Genomic DNA, 13,393 nt, shown 5'->3' with positions numbered 1-13,393 from the left:
CCTTAAGTTGCCTTGATGCGTAAGCGATGACTTGACCTCGTTGCATGAGGACACAACCAAGACCTTGATGAGAGGCATCGCAAAATATCACGAAATCGTCGTTTCCATCGGGAAGGGTTAAAATGGGAGCATTGCAAAGCATGTCCTTGAGGGTACAAAAGGCTTTTTCTTGCTTCGAACCCTAATCAAATTGTTTTCCTTTATGAGTGAGGGAGGTAAGAGGCAAAGAGATCTTGGAAAAGTTTCGAATGAAACGTCGATAATATCCGACTAAACCGAGGAAGGATCGAATTTCCGTGGGAGTCGTTGGAGTTTTCCAATCCTTAACGGCCTCAATTTTAGCGGGATCAACACGAATACCTTTGTTGTTTACGATATGTCCCAAAAATTGAACTTGCTCCAGCCAAAATTCGCATTTGGAGAACCTGGCATAAAGTCGTTCGTTTCTAAGAAGTTCGAGAATGGAACGCAAATGATGCTCATGTTCGGCTTTGGATTTGGAAAAGATGAGAATGTCATCAATAAAGACAATAACGAATTTATCGAGGAATGGTTTGCAAACGCGGTTCATGAGGTCCATAAACACCGCAGGTGCATTTGTTAACCCGAAGGGCATAACCAAAAATTCGAAATGTCCATATCGAGTACGGAAAGCGGTTTTTGGAATGTCTTCTTCGCGAACACGCAATTGATGATAACCTGATCGAAGATCGATTTTGGAGAAGCAAGTTGCGCCTTGAAGTTGGTCGAATAGGTCGTCGATTCGGGGCAAGGGATAACGATTTTTAATGGTGAGTTTGTTAAGTTCCCTATAATCGATGCACATACGAAACGAACCATCCTTCTTTTTCACGAAGAGAACAGGAGCGCCCCAAGGAGAAGAGCTAGGACGAATGAAACCTTTATTGGAAAGTTCTTCGAGTTGGTTCGATAATTCTTGCATTTCTGACGGGGCTAAACGGTAAGGAGCCTTGGCTACAGGCATCGCGCCGGGTACAAGATCGATTCGAAATTCAATCGGATGAACAGGTGGAAGGCCGGTGACATCGTCGGGAAAGACATCGAGGAAATCACGAACAATAGAAATATATTGGATTTTCCTTTCCTTTTTGTCTTTTGTCGCCAAGAGAGCCAGGAGCGGAGCATACTTTTGGCGTAAGTATTTTTGCAATTGAGAGCACGACATGAGATTAAGCCTTCTCGAAGTAGCTTTTCCGAAGACCTTAAGGATTTTACCGTTAACAAGCGGAATGCGAATGAATTTATCGAAGCAAACAACTTCGGCACGGTGCAAAGATAACCAATCCATGCCTACTATGACATCGAAACTTCCCATTTGCATCGGGATGAGATCGATGGAGAATTTATGGTTAGCAAGAACGAGAGTACAATCGCAGACGACGGAATTTATGGTGATGGAGTTCCCATTGGCGACTTCAACAGAAAACGACCGGGAAAGCTTGGTTCGAGACACGGAAATTTTTGACTCAAATTTCAAAGAAATGAAACTTCTATCGACACCCGTATCAAATAAAATGGAAGCCAAATGTTGGTTCACTAAAAACATACCGTTCACAACATCGTTTGCCGCTTGAGCTTGATTAACATTCATCATGAAAGCTCGTCCTTGATTGTCTTGGTTGACTTGAGGTGCTTGCGGTGGTGGAGGAGGTGGTGCTTGTATGGCTTGGATGGGTTGGATGAGTGGTGCATTGTGTTGGGAAAGTTGAGGTTGGTAGGTTTGAACTTGGTAAGCTTGAGTTTGGTAGTAAGGTGCGGTCATGGTTTGGTTAGTAAGGATGAGGCGAGGACAATTGTTGCGGAAATGGTTAGGGTCACCGCAATTGTAGCAAGCTCGGGGTTGTTGAGGTTGATTTGGTGGGTAAGGTGCATATCGGTGTTGAGTATTTTGGGGAAAATTTCTTGGTTGGTTTGGTTGGTTAGGTTGGGTTCGTTGTGCGGATCGGCATGTGGTGTTGAGATGACCAAGTCGGTTACAAATGGTACAATGGCGACAAGGCATGTTTGGTGGGTGATGGAGTTGGCAAATGTTGCATAGTGGGGCGGTACCGGTATAGGGTTTTCGGGTTTGGGGTGGAATTTGGGTTTGTTGAGGTTGGGGTTGGGTAACGGCATAGTTTCGGTAGTTGGTTTTGGGTTTCTTCTTGTTGTTGTTATTGTTGTGACGGGAAGAGTTGGAGTAGTTAATGGCTTGTGGTGCGGGTTCAACCTTGGCTTGTGGTGCGGGCTCGGGTTTGGCTTTTTCGTTTGGTTTCTTGAGGGTTAGGGTACCCGCTTTCACATGATTCTCCAATAGCGCACCGGCTAGAGTAATGGAATCCTCAAGATTCACGGGTTTGCTACTCATGACTGAGTCCCAGATTTGCATAGGTAAACCCCCAATGTATTTGTCAAGCTCACGCTCAGCCGGGGTAACCAAATGAGGGACGAGAATGCTCAACTCGTGGAAACGGAGTGAGTAAGCGGCGTTATCACCACTATCTTGCTTGAGGTTCCAAAATTCCTCCTCAAGCTTTTGAAGTTCGTGTTTGGGACAAAACTTCTTCATCATGAGTGCCTTGAGGTCGGACCATGGAAGAGCCATAGCCGTTTCCGACCCTTGGAGATGCATGACACTACCCCACCATGTTAGAGCGGTTTTTCTAAAGATGCTTGAAGCGAAATTTGTCTTTTTTGCTTCGGGGCACTTGCTATATCTAAACACATTCTCTATAGACTCGAACCATTGCAACAAGGTAGTCGCACAGTTCGTACCCCAGAATTCGGTTGGGTTGGCACTAGTAAATTGCTTATATGGGTAGGATACGGGTTTGGGTTCAACGGGTGCAACAACGGGTGGGTTTACATAATAAACAAATACAAAAACGAATACAAACAAGACCCGAAATTGACGAATGTCACAACCAGATTCATATTATAACCAATGTTGCAAAAATTCTGACTAGGCGTCGATTAATCCCCCATTGATCGCTAGTTCTTACTTTACTGATTAATTTTAAGCTAATCGGCCAATTAATCTGTCAATTGTCAAATCCGCCAGAAATCAGGATTAACCGGACTTAAATCGGCCTTTTCTGATGAGGCTCTGGCCGAAATTGGCGGTTTTCGGCGAGATTCTAGCCAAATCACTGTTTCCTGCGAGATTCTAGCCAATTTCCGGCCAAAAATGTGTTTGTGTTTGTGTATGTATAAAATTGAAAATTATGTATAAAAATGTGCACCTGTATATATAAAACTAAAAATTATACATTATAGCCCAATCCGATTAATCCCGATTAGTCTTGATTAATCTTGATTAATCGTTAGTCTTCACCTTACCGCTCGACTAGCAACTTTTACAAACACTTATTATAATCATTCTTTTTACGGCCAAAACTTGAAACCAACTCCATAACAAGACCAAGCCAACAATACTAATAAAACGCTAAGGTCAAGACGGATTGTATAACTGGTCAAAATGTCAAAATGAGTTCGGGCCAATACAAACATCTTAAAACTTGTTTGAATTATTAATTTGTTTTCTACACAAAAAAAGCAATTCAACTGCAACACAACACTTGTACAACATTATTCTAATCGACTGCGTTACAAGGTCTAGTTCTGAAGTCGCACAACATTTCCTATATCATCTTTATTTCCATAATTATTAATCATAAAACTCAACAGAAGTAATCGGATTTAAAGTCCAAGACGGTTGTAATTACTGTAATCAAGTTTTTTCAAATGAACGCAACACAAAACGCATTCTGGCAGTTCTTCAGCCTTTGCGCCCTATATCAAAATTTCAAATTATCATTTTAGGAGAAAAAAAAAGTATAAAATCGACGGTCACTTTTAAAATACCAACCTGAAGAGTGAGCCCGAAATCAAGGTTACAAAGCTTCAAACGATCTTGAAACGCACCAAAACCTTTTCTAGATATGTAACTAAATCTATGCATGTCCAAATCAATCTCAAAGTAGTTCTCTCCCTGTCAAAATATAAATCATAACACGGTTAAAATTATTTATATATATTCAGGATAATGATATAAATCATTACCAGATAAAATTCATGTTGGGGACGTGAAAGAACCGGCTTTTCGTTGTAAGCATTCATAAGCTTCCTTTCAGGCGCACTTAACTGAATTTCATCCAAGTTTGTCAACCGCCCCAAAATCTTTAATCTTTCCCTGCATGGTGCAATTGAATCAACTGGAAATCCTCTAACCCGTTCCACCTCATCATCAATTATTTTCTGTTAAAAGCAAACTTAACGTCATGTAAACTTCAAATAAATATAACAATATAAATATTAAAGACCATCATACCCTTATATTTTCTTGAAAATGAAGTGGGAGTTGCTCATAGTTTTCCGAGAGCTTGAAGTAAAAAACAAAGCTCATTCCTTCACCATCGTATTCACTTTGGAATATTGTAGGAGGGTACAATGGTATCTGATGGAAAATGTTTTTTTTAAATAAATATACAGATATTAAGTTTATAAAAATGTTGTGGATGTACCTGAAGATTTACAACAAGTAGGGACGGGATTTTTCCCGATGACTCAATGGTTGGAAGTTGAATAAGACGTGAAATGTGATCAATTTTACGTTGAGATAAGAATACATCAACGCCAATTGGATAGAATGCAGCTTCATTTGAAGCATTTTCTTTCTTTTTATCTCTGCCAAATAAAAAAGAACATGTTATTAGATTATTGTTTTCATAATAGCTTCATGATCGTATTTAAAGGGGTGGGATCTGGTACAAATAACATTGTGTGCAAAGTGTACAAAGCGAAGTAAATAAGGACGTTGGGGCATTTTCGTAATTATGATAATTACACTTATTAGCATATAACTATAGCTTAATTTTTTTACTCTAGTACAATGTTGTTATAGCGTAATTATTCGGACGATAACACCATATTAAGTACCTTAAATAGTTATGTCCCCTGACTTTAAATGTACTTGGATCAAGTGGAGACCAGCAATCAGACATGTTCTTGTCAATGGGACAACACGGGACTTGAGAGCCAGCGACTGGTCTATGAAGCACTGCTTTCGGGGACACTAAAAAAACAATGTCATTAGAAATCATACACATTAACAAAACTTATAACAAAACTATAAGCACGAGTCTTACGTATAGAAAGATTAGATTGGCCTTCCCTCCATTTGAAAGAAAGCATAGAAGTAACTTTCTTCTTTGCACTCTGAGGACTCGAGCACGGTGATTTACTTTTAACATCCGTGGACGTGGTGCAGTTAAGGCATGGGAGACAATTATTTTGTAAAATTCCAAAATTGTTAGGTTCATTATATACAGTCGACGCGTCTTCGTTTTGTTTCACTAACGAATTAGAACCAGAGAATGTCGCAGTAGCTCCGTTCACATTATCAGCAAACCGCGGTGTCACTGATGCACTAATCGAACCGTTTTGAGACACCATATCTGTTACATCAAAGTTATATATAAGATAAGTTTGACCATAAAGGTCAAAATGATATAACAAAGGTATATTGGTTTTTATTAATCCCAACTATTGCCTTTTGGTCACTGCCGTTCGCAACTAATGAATTGGCTACTGATGGACCCAACTTTTAACGTATTTGTTCCTAACGGTCCGCGACAAATGAAATCCTAACGCCATTAGTTTCAAGTCGTTGGAAAAACGTTTTTGGCCGAAAAAGTCAAATTTGTTGCTGGAAAACACCACCTGAACACCGCAACCACCATCAATTGACTCACCGCCAACCAACTACCACCACTTGAGCACCATCAACCGGTTCTGACGATGGTTCCAGGTTTCCAGCGACCTCAATAATTGCGGCTTTTACTAGAAAAAGGTTCATAAAGGTCCAATACAAAGTTACCAAGATGTTTGGGACGAAAATGTAGAACTTTCGAGAAAAAATTTGAGTTTCCCGGCTAAAAACGTTTTTTCGTCGACCTGAAACTAACGTCGTTAGGATACTGTCAGTCGTGGACTGTTACGGACCGTTAGGTACAAATACATTAAAAATTGGGACCGCCAATTCATCAGTTGGTACCAGTATTGGGACCGGTAGTCGGGATTAATAAAAACCAAAAATCCTATAAAAAAGGACCACTTAATTAATTAGTAAGTAACTAAGTACCATCTTGTGTGCTGTAGAAATCATCTTCGTCATCATCAGAGTCAATTGCAACCGGAGAATCATACCAAGAATCCGAATTCCCTATAATAATAATCACACAATTATTAAAATTAAGATGAAACCCATATTTCAAAATCAAAAAACATATGTGGGTTTGAAATTGCAAATGATAAAACCTTGAAATGCAGGATTACGATGCAAACGATCGATGGAATTGGATGCGGGTTCGGGTTCGGGTTTGGGTTTGGGTTTGGGTTTCCTACCGATTCGTCTTCTTCGTCGTCGTCCATGTGTTGTTGGGTTGTTAATTGTGGGTGTTAATTCACCATCTTGGTGATTGGATCCAACACACACGCAGCGTTTGGCTTTGGATCCACATACTCCCATCGATCTTATTACACACAGTGGAAGCTAAGCCAGCAGAGGTTAATTAATATTATATGATCAAATAAAATCTTACACACAGTTTTGGATGGATTATAGTAATAATTAATAATTAATAGCAGAATCTTGTTCAGATAAGAAAGAAAGAAAGAAACTCACATCGCAGAGATGAGCAGGGAGTAAAGTAAAGGAGTGGTTTTACTGTGACATAATTTTACAAAAAATGAATAAATTATTATTTTTTTATGAGTGAAACTGAAAAGAAAGGGGAACCAAAAAAGGTTACAACTTACAAGTGTAGTTTGAGGTGGACTGGTATTATTTTGATCTTGAGTTTGATTCTAAGGTGTTCGGGTAGTGTTGTAAAAATTTTTATTGGCGTCGATTAATCCCTGATGAATCGCCAGTTCTTGCTTTAGTGATTTATTTTGGACTAATCGGGTAATTAATCGGTTAATGGTTAAATCCGGGCAAAATCAGGATTAATTGAACTTCATCGACTTTTTCTGTTGAGGTTCTAGCCATAACCCGCGGTTTCTAGCGTGATTTCGGCAAAATCAACTGTTTTCATCGAGATTCCAGCTAATTCACAGCCAAAATGTGTTTGTGTATGTATAAAGCTGAAAAATTACATATAAAAATGTGTGTGTATGTATAAAACTAAAAATTATACATTAAAGTCTGATCCGATTAATCTTGAGGTATCCTGGTTAATCGCTAGTCCACATCCCACCGCCCGACTGGCGACTAGCGATTTTTATAACACTGTGTTCGGATTATACCACTAGTGGGCCTTCGGGCCGGTGAGTTTTCATCAGAATTGGAGATAACTTGGAGGCACTTAAGGGCTCCGTAAAACTGGGTTGGGCTAGCTTACGGTAACCTTTTGCTATTGGGTCATTCCACACGAAGTATCATAAGCATTATATGTTTGTTAGCCGTTAAAAGAAAAGGTGTACTTTGAGGTGCTAAATTAAGAATTTAATGAAAAAATTGTGATATGGTTTGGTGTGAGTGAAAAAGATAAAAGAATGATTCTGATTGCGATATGGATTATGATTGGTTAAATTACCGTAAAATAAGGTGTGCTTAAGTTGTTACATATATCATTGTTTAAAAGACATGTGATAATACTATATTATATAAGATTTGTTGTGTTCTGCCTTTTCTTTTTAATTTTTTGTGTCGTTTCTATCTTTGTGATCATTTGATGTTTATTCGACTAAAGATATACATCACCCACGGTCCCACGTGTTGGTGTTAAAATTAGTATGCACGCCATGGGGTTTATAAAACAAAACTAAAAATCTAATGTTGATAAGAATAATTATGATATCACGATATGGATCATGATCGATCAATTGACGTGAAACAAAGTGTGCTAAGTTATGATACGGATCACGTCATGGTGTTTGGTTGTGCTCTTTAAAATGCTTTTTTGCTTATTTGCTTTTTAAAAAGTAAAAGCAACTTTTGAAAAGCTCTAATTTAAAGCTTTTGAAGGAGCTTTGTCAAACACATTTTGCTTTTTCAACAAGCAAATAAGCAAGTTTTAAAAGCTCACCCAAAACCATGAACAAGACAAACGGCTGGTTTCACAGGATTTGCAACCAGTGACAACTGATAAACGTATGTAGGTTTACAAGATGGGCCTGATCTTCTAAATCTCATGGCCCAAGAGACTTTTATGGGTCTTTAAATTACCAACACCTAAAATCCTAAATAAGTTACTTTACTTAGCATCAACTATCAATCTATATCTATACATTATAATAAACAAAACTTGTTAAGCGTCACATGTTATAACCATAATAATTCTTATAAAATTTTTCCTTCTCTCTCTCGTATTAAACACATTTCTCTTTCTTATTAATAATTTTGTATTTTATTTTTTTTTTCTTTTCAATCTTTCATTTTCTTTTTTTAATAAGTTTAATGATTTAAAAAAAACTAATACCAGCATAAATATATTATTTTGTTTTATATAAATATGTTATATTAGTTATTAATATTAGCTAGGTTTTTATAAGTAATCAATTTTCACGTTCATTTTGAATAATGATTCCAAAAATTAAGATTTTAAGTATTTTATATTAGTTAATTAATATTGAGGTTTTATAAGAAATGATATTATTGAATGAAGAGGCAAGGTCAATTTACAATTAAAATTTCAATAAATTTTAACTTATTAAATATATATGATATTTACTAAATTACAAGTTTTTTTTTCTCTCTAACCCTTAAAATACAAATTCGTTATTGATGTATTCTTAGTGCTTATGTTAATTTAAACGAGTAGTTTTCTTTACCCGGTTAAACTATCAAACATGGTTCAAGTCAAAACAGTTTATGATTAGAATGAGTTCCGGTCAACGGGTTGGTTTTAAAAAAATAGACATTACAACTTCTTTTTTAATTAACTTAAAATCCCCCAAAAATATAAACACTAGACTATATGTTTTGGTTTTTCACGTGAATGAGACAACTTCTTACCTTAGGAATACAAATGTTAGATGTTAGCACACTGTTAATCAGATGATAAATTGACTTTTTATATCATTATATCATTAAAGATTTCAAAAATATAGATTTTTAGTGAATGAGTTATACTTGTACAATTAGCAAACGTTTGCTATCCATGTTTCTGAAAGATTTAAAATATTACCATTATTCAGATGGTATCTATCAGACATAAAATGATACATTACAAGAAAGTATTGGTTTTATGATGTTTTAAATCGCCTCAAAATCTAATGCTGTCAAGTCATAGGTTAGTCCTGAAAGACGATTTTGAAGTGATGTTGCTTAAGTGGTCTATATAATGAAACTAAAATACATGTGAAAATACAATATGATAACCGTGTTATAGAAGCAGAAATTATATCCGAAAGTAATATGGGAACTCACACTTTTATTCTTAAAAGGAAAATCTTACACCTTTAGATAAAATGATTAATTTCAAAGAATGAAATTTTCACTTTGTTTTTTTTTTGTAATGAAGATTAATAAAAGCGGTCAGCCACCATAGATGGTTGCTTTGTTTGGGGACAATTTATTTTAACTCGTGATCAGCTATACGTTGCATTATCTAGAGTTAAAAGCACGAACATTATGAAACTACTAAGTTTTGACATTGTGCTATTATTTAAATAAATTTATTTATCCAACACGTGTGCTACACGGTAACTAACCTAGTATATTAATAAAAACTAATTTTATACTCGTCTTGCTGTGGCGGACTGGCGGTGTATTAACGCATGTTTGGTTTATATGATTAAATTCATTACGATACTAACGATAAATTAATAAAAAAAAATAATCTCTCAGCAAAGAAAACACTAGCGAAACTAATATTGTTTATAATAAAAAAAATAGCATATTAAAAAAACAAACACGATACTGACTACAATATGTTTTAATTAACATATAAAAAAATATACGGCACCAGCACGAAACACAAATAATAAATTAATATACGTTTTGGTTTTGGTACTCGTATATACGGCACTAGCATAACTCGTATAGCTTCTGATAGAAAAAATTAACATATTGAAAAAATAAATACGGTACCGACACCAAAAAATTAAATTAAAATCAACATAATTTAAATAAACCACAGGAAACAGCCATACAAGGACTAAACACAAAAAATAAAAACTTTCAAAACAATATTGATACTAGGGGTGAGCAACGGGAACGACCCGGATCGGAACTGTTTAGAAGGGATTTTCAAACCCGGAACCGGACCATTTACACATGAGCCGGTCCGGGTTTTAAACGGGTTCTGAAGCGGGTTTTAAACGGGTTACCCACAAACCCGGTTCGCATGCCTTCCTGCCCGTTCCTTGACTTCCTGCACAAGTAAAAAAAACATTATTTCCTACACAAACATGCGATATTATGCTTTAGCAAACAAGTTTTCTAATATCACATCGAATATATGAACTTACGAAATTTGCTATAGAAAATTGAAAACCTCAAACATGTGACGTAAGCATACACCATTCATCCAAACAAAACAGAAGCCTGCAAGTTGTGTTTAAATAAGTATTATGTCACATGAAGCGTTAGATATTGAACCTAAATATATAATATTATGTCACATGACAAAATTCTAGTCAACATAAACTTTAGGTGGAGATGTGAGACGAGAAGAACTGAAGTATTGCTTCTATCTACTAGGACATAACCGGAGAAGGATTGCTTCGCAGGTTCCATCATTGTTCCGCCGAGTATGACCTGGACCAGAACGTTTCCCGTTTAGATGGAGTTTTCAAACACGGACCGTATATGAAATACGGTAAGGGTGCACGGTTTTGGCGGGACGGGTTCACCGGTGTGACCCGTGAAATGCTCACCCTTATTGGATACTATGATAATTATGCAATAAATAAATAAATACATAAATAAATGATGATGTAAGCTGGTCATGTCACGTGGTCTAATGGGAGATCTGTGAGGCCACCGACAATGCATTTTAGGCTGTATGTCATGGTGGAGGCTTCGAAGCCCATCCACAGTACCACGTCAGCGCCATATGTGCACTAGGGGCATCGAAGCCCCAGGGCATAATGCCCCTCTATGGTGAGGGGGGCTTCGAAGCCCTTTAGATAATATATTAAATAATAATATAGTAATAAGATCTAAATTTAAACAAAAATAAAAACCATACAAATAAAAATAAAAAGCATACAAATAAAAAATAAAAAACATACAAATAAAAAAAAATAAAAATATAACTAATATTCACCGTCCTCGTCCTCGTTTGCATATTTGGTCAATATCTTTGCTTTTCTTTTTTCCATCACCGCCCGCGTCATAGGATCTAGATGCGATAGATCTTTTGTGAAGAGCCCGAATTCCTTTTCTTGCTTTTGCTCCAAGTGAGCCTTTTGTCGTTATTCATGCATCGCTTTGTATTTCGCAAGCATCACCTTTCTTTCTTCATGCATTTTCATTAGGCCCTCATGTTTTTGTTTTTTAGCGTTGGCAATCTCGGCTAGCCTCAGCTCCAAGTTTTCAAAATGCGCGCTCACGTCGGAACTCATAGAGGATGTGGTTCTGGACAAAGATCCTCCACCTCTAGCCGCCGCCTTGGCTTTATCTCTTCCTATCGACCGTGACAACTCATCCGGTTCGTCAATAATTAATTCCGGATCCAACTAGTTTAGATTAAGTTGACAACGACCATCGGACATGGGCTGCGACGGCGATTGATTTGCCGAAGTAGCCGTTGTCTTTGACCGTTTGGATGGTCACGGTGGTGATGATGTCGGGACCGGATGCCACTTTGGCGAGCTTATGCATTGTCTCCAAATTTCCAACATACTGAAATCTTTATTATAAAGGGCCTTGTATTGTTTTAAGCAAGCCTCCAACACATCGGCATCGTTCATGCCGCTTTTTCTGCTGTTCATAACGCGGGTGTGAACGGCTGTGAAGTCGGTTATTTTTGTGCGTAATGAATTCCATTTGTTGTAGACTGAATCATTCCCGCGATACTCTCCTCGACCCATTAAAGCAAAGAACTTGGTGCGTATTTCTACCCAAAACTCCGGCGAATGTTTGCCGCCACCTTCGATACGTATAAAAGCCTAGTGTTAGTAAACAAAAAAATATAACATGGAAAACATATAAATATTTTTATAGTATACCTTGAATCGAGTCTTCGGAAGAGTCGATCCATGCTAACGCTAACGCCATTTCCTCGTCCGCTTCCCACATTTGTCTTTCGACATTTTCGGTTGTTCGAACGTCACCCGGGTTCTTTTTTTTTGACTTCTTTTTAGAAGGCGGACTTGCGTTTCGGGTATTTGGGTTTTGGGTATTTCGGTTTGTGGTACTTGCGAGGACGTATACGGCATTGGCGACCGAAAGAACATATCGGGTGTAAACGGTGGCATGCGTGGAGGAATCATCGGTCGTTGTTGGTTTGCATAGAACGGGTTGCTATGGTCGACGTTATTTGCGAGCAAACCAGCCCACCACATACAAGTCGGATCCCACGGGTTATGGTTTGGGTTCGATGTCGAGCTCAAGTTTGCAAAGAACGGGTTGCTAAGGTCGACGTTATTTGCAAGCAAACTAGCCCACCACAAACAACTCGGATCCCACGGGTTTTGGTTTGGGTTCGGTGTTGAGCTCGAGCTCGTATTCGGGTTTGAGTTCGGGTTTGAGTTAGGATTCATGGTTAATTTGTTTTTGGTGTGAAGATGATTAAATTTGATGTGAAAATGAAAGTTGTTTGACTAAAATTGAGAAAATAGTTTGAATTTATATAGAAATGGTTAATTATTAATTTTTATTTTTTTAACGGCTCTTTTTGACCATTGGGGTCCCCCCCCCTCCACCTTCCTTCCGCGCCAGCCTTCATCTCAGCGCCCAGGCCTTCCGCGTCCGCCTCCAAAGCGCCCCCCAGTGGTGTTCACTCCTCCACGGTGCCCCTCCCCTCCTCTAAAGCGCTCCATAGCGGGGAGTCTTAATATGTAGCTAGGTAACAAAACCTGTCATGTTACACCAATGATGTAATTTCGTGAATTCGGTCGGTATTAGTTAAGTTTATAAATACACAAACGAAGAAATTAAAATTACCATCACCAAAGGGCATGGATGCCCGCCCAATGATGTAAGTAGTCAAAGAGGATGTTTGTGTATAAATTAACACAGGATGAAAATTGAAATGACACAACATAGCAGGCTAGCAGCTTTCATCTAAACAAATAAAAAACATGGTTTTCTTTTACGACTTTGTATTAAAAGAAACTTAGTTAAGAAAGACGCACCTAGCAGCACATGGGCCCTAGTGGGCCCAGAAAAAGAGAAGGCCATAACCCCATGACAGTGGGAAGTCAAGTTCAAATTGCTCTT

At 37.8% G+C, this 13,393-nt stretch overlaps 1 protein-coding gene and 1 pseudogene across 2 annotated transcripts in view; both read right to left on the bottom strand.

Annotated features, from left to right (window-relative positions):
- Positions 1-13,393, bottom strand: part of LOC143551127 (inactive LRR receptor-like serine/threonine-protein kinase BIR2 pseudogene) — a 134,889-nt pseudogene that overhangs the window by 74,527 nt on the left and 46,969 nt on the right. The gene's annotated exons all lie outside the window — the stretch shown is intronic.
- LOC143551130 (uncharacterized) lies at positions 3,662-12,250 on the bottom strand. The gene is made up of 9 exons (XM_077041636.1): positions 12,181-12,250; positions 6,143-6,223; positions 5,148-5,456; positions 4,939-5,074; positions 4,524-4,686; positions 4,331-4,456; positions 4,063-4,257; positions 3,869-3,991; positions 3,662-3,792 (listed from the first exon to the last, which is right to left on the bottom strand). The coding sequence occupies exons 1-9, from the start codon at positions 12,248-12,250 to the stop codon at positions 3,700-3,702; spliced, it is 1,296 nt and encodes a 431-aa protein (XP_076897751.1). The 3' UTR covers positions 3,662-3,699.

Source organism: Bidens hawaiensis, unplaced genomic scaffold (genome assembly GCF_021521415.1).
Source record: "Bidens hawaiensis isolate Kalapana, Puna unplaced genomic scaffold, B.hawaiensis_p1.1 tig00016268_1, whole genome shotgun sequence".
Lineage (NCBI taxonomy): Eukaryota > Viridiplantae > Streptophyta > Magnoliopsida > Asterales > Asteraceae > Bidens > Bidens hawaiensis.
The sequence above is the reverse complement of the archived record's forward strand: the minus strand, read 5'-3'. Positions and strand labels throughout refer to the sequence as shown.

Excerpts from the sequence above, each read along its gene's own strand:
- LOC143551130 (XM_077041636.1), bottom strand. The coding sequence starts at position 12,250 with ATGTGGGAAGCGGACGAGGAAATGGCGTTAGCGTTAGCATGGATCGAC. Across the intron at positions 5,457-6,142 it reads TTTCTACAGCACACAAGATG|ATATGGTGTCTCAAAACGGT; the intron begins GTACTTAGTTAC and ends TTGATGTAACAG. Across the intron at positions 4,258-4,330 it reads ATTTTCAAGAAAATATAAGG|AAAATAATTGATGATGAGGT; the intron begins GTATGATGGTCT and ends TGCTTTTAACAG.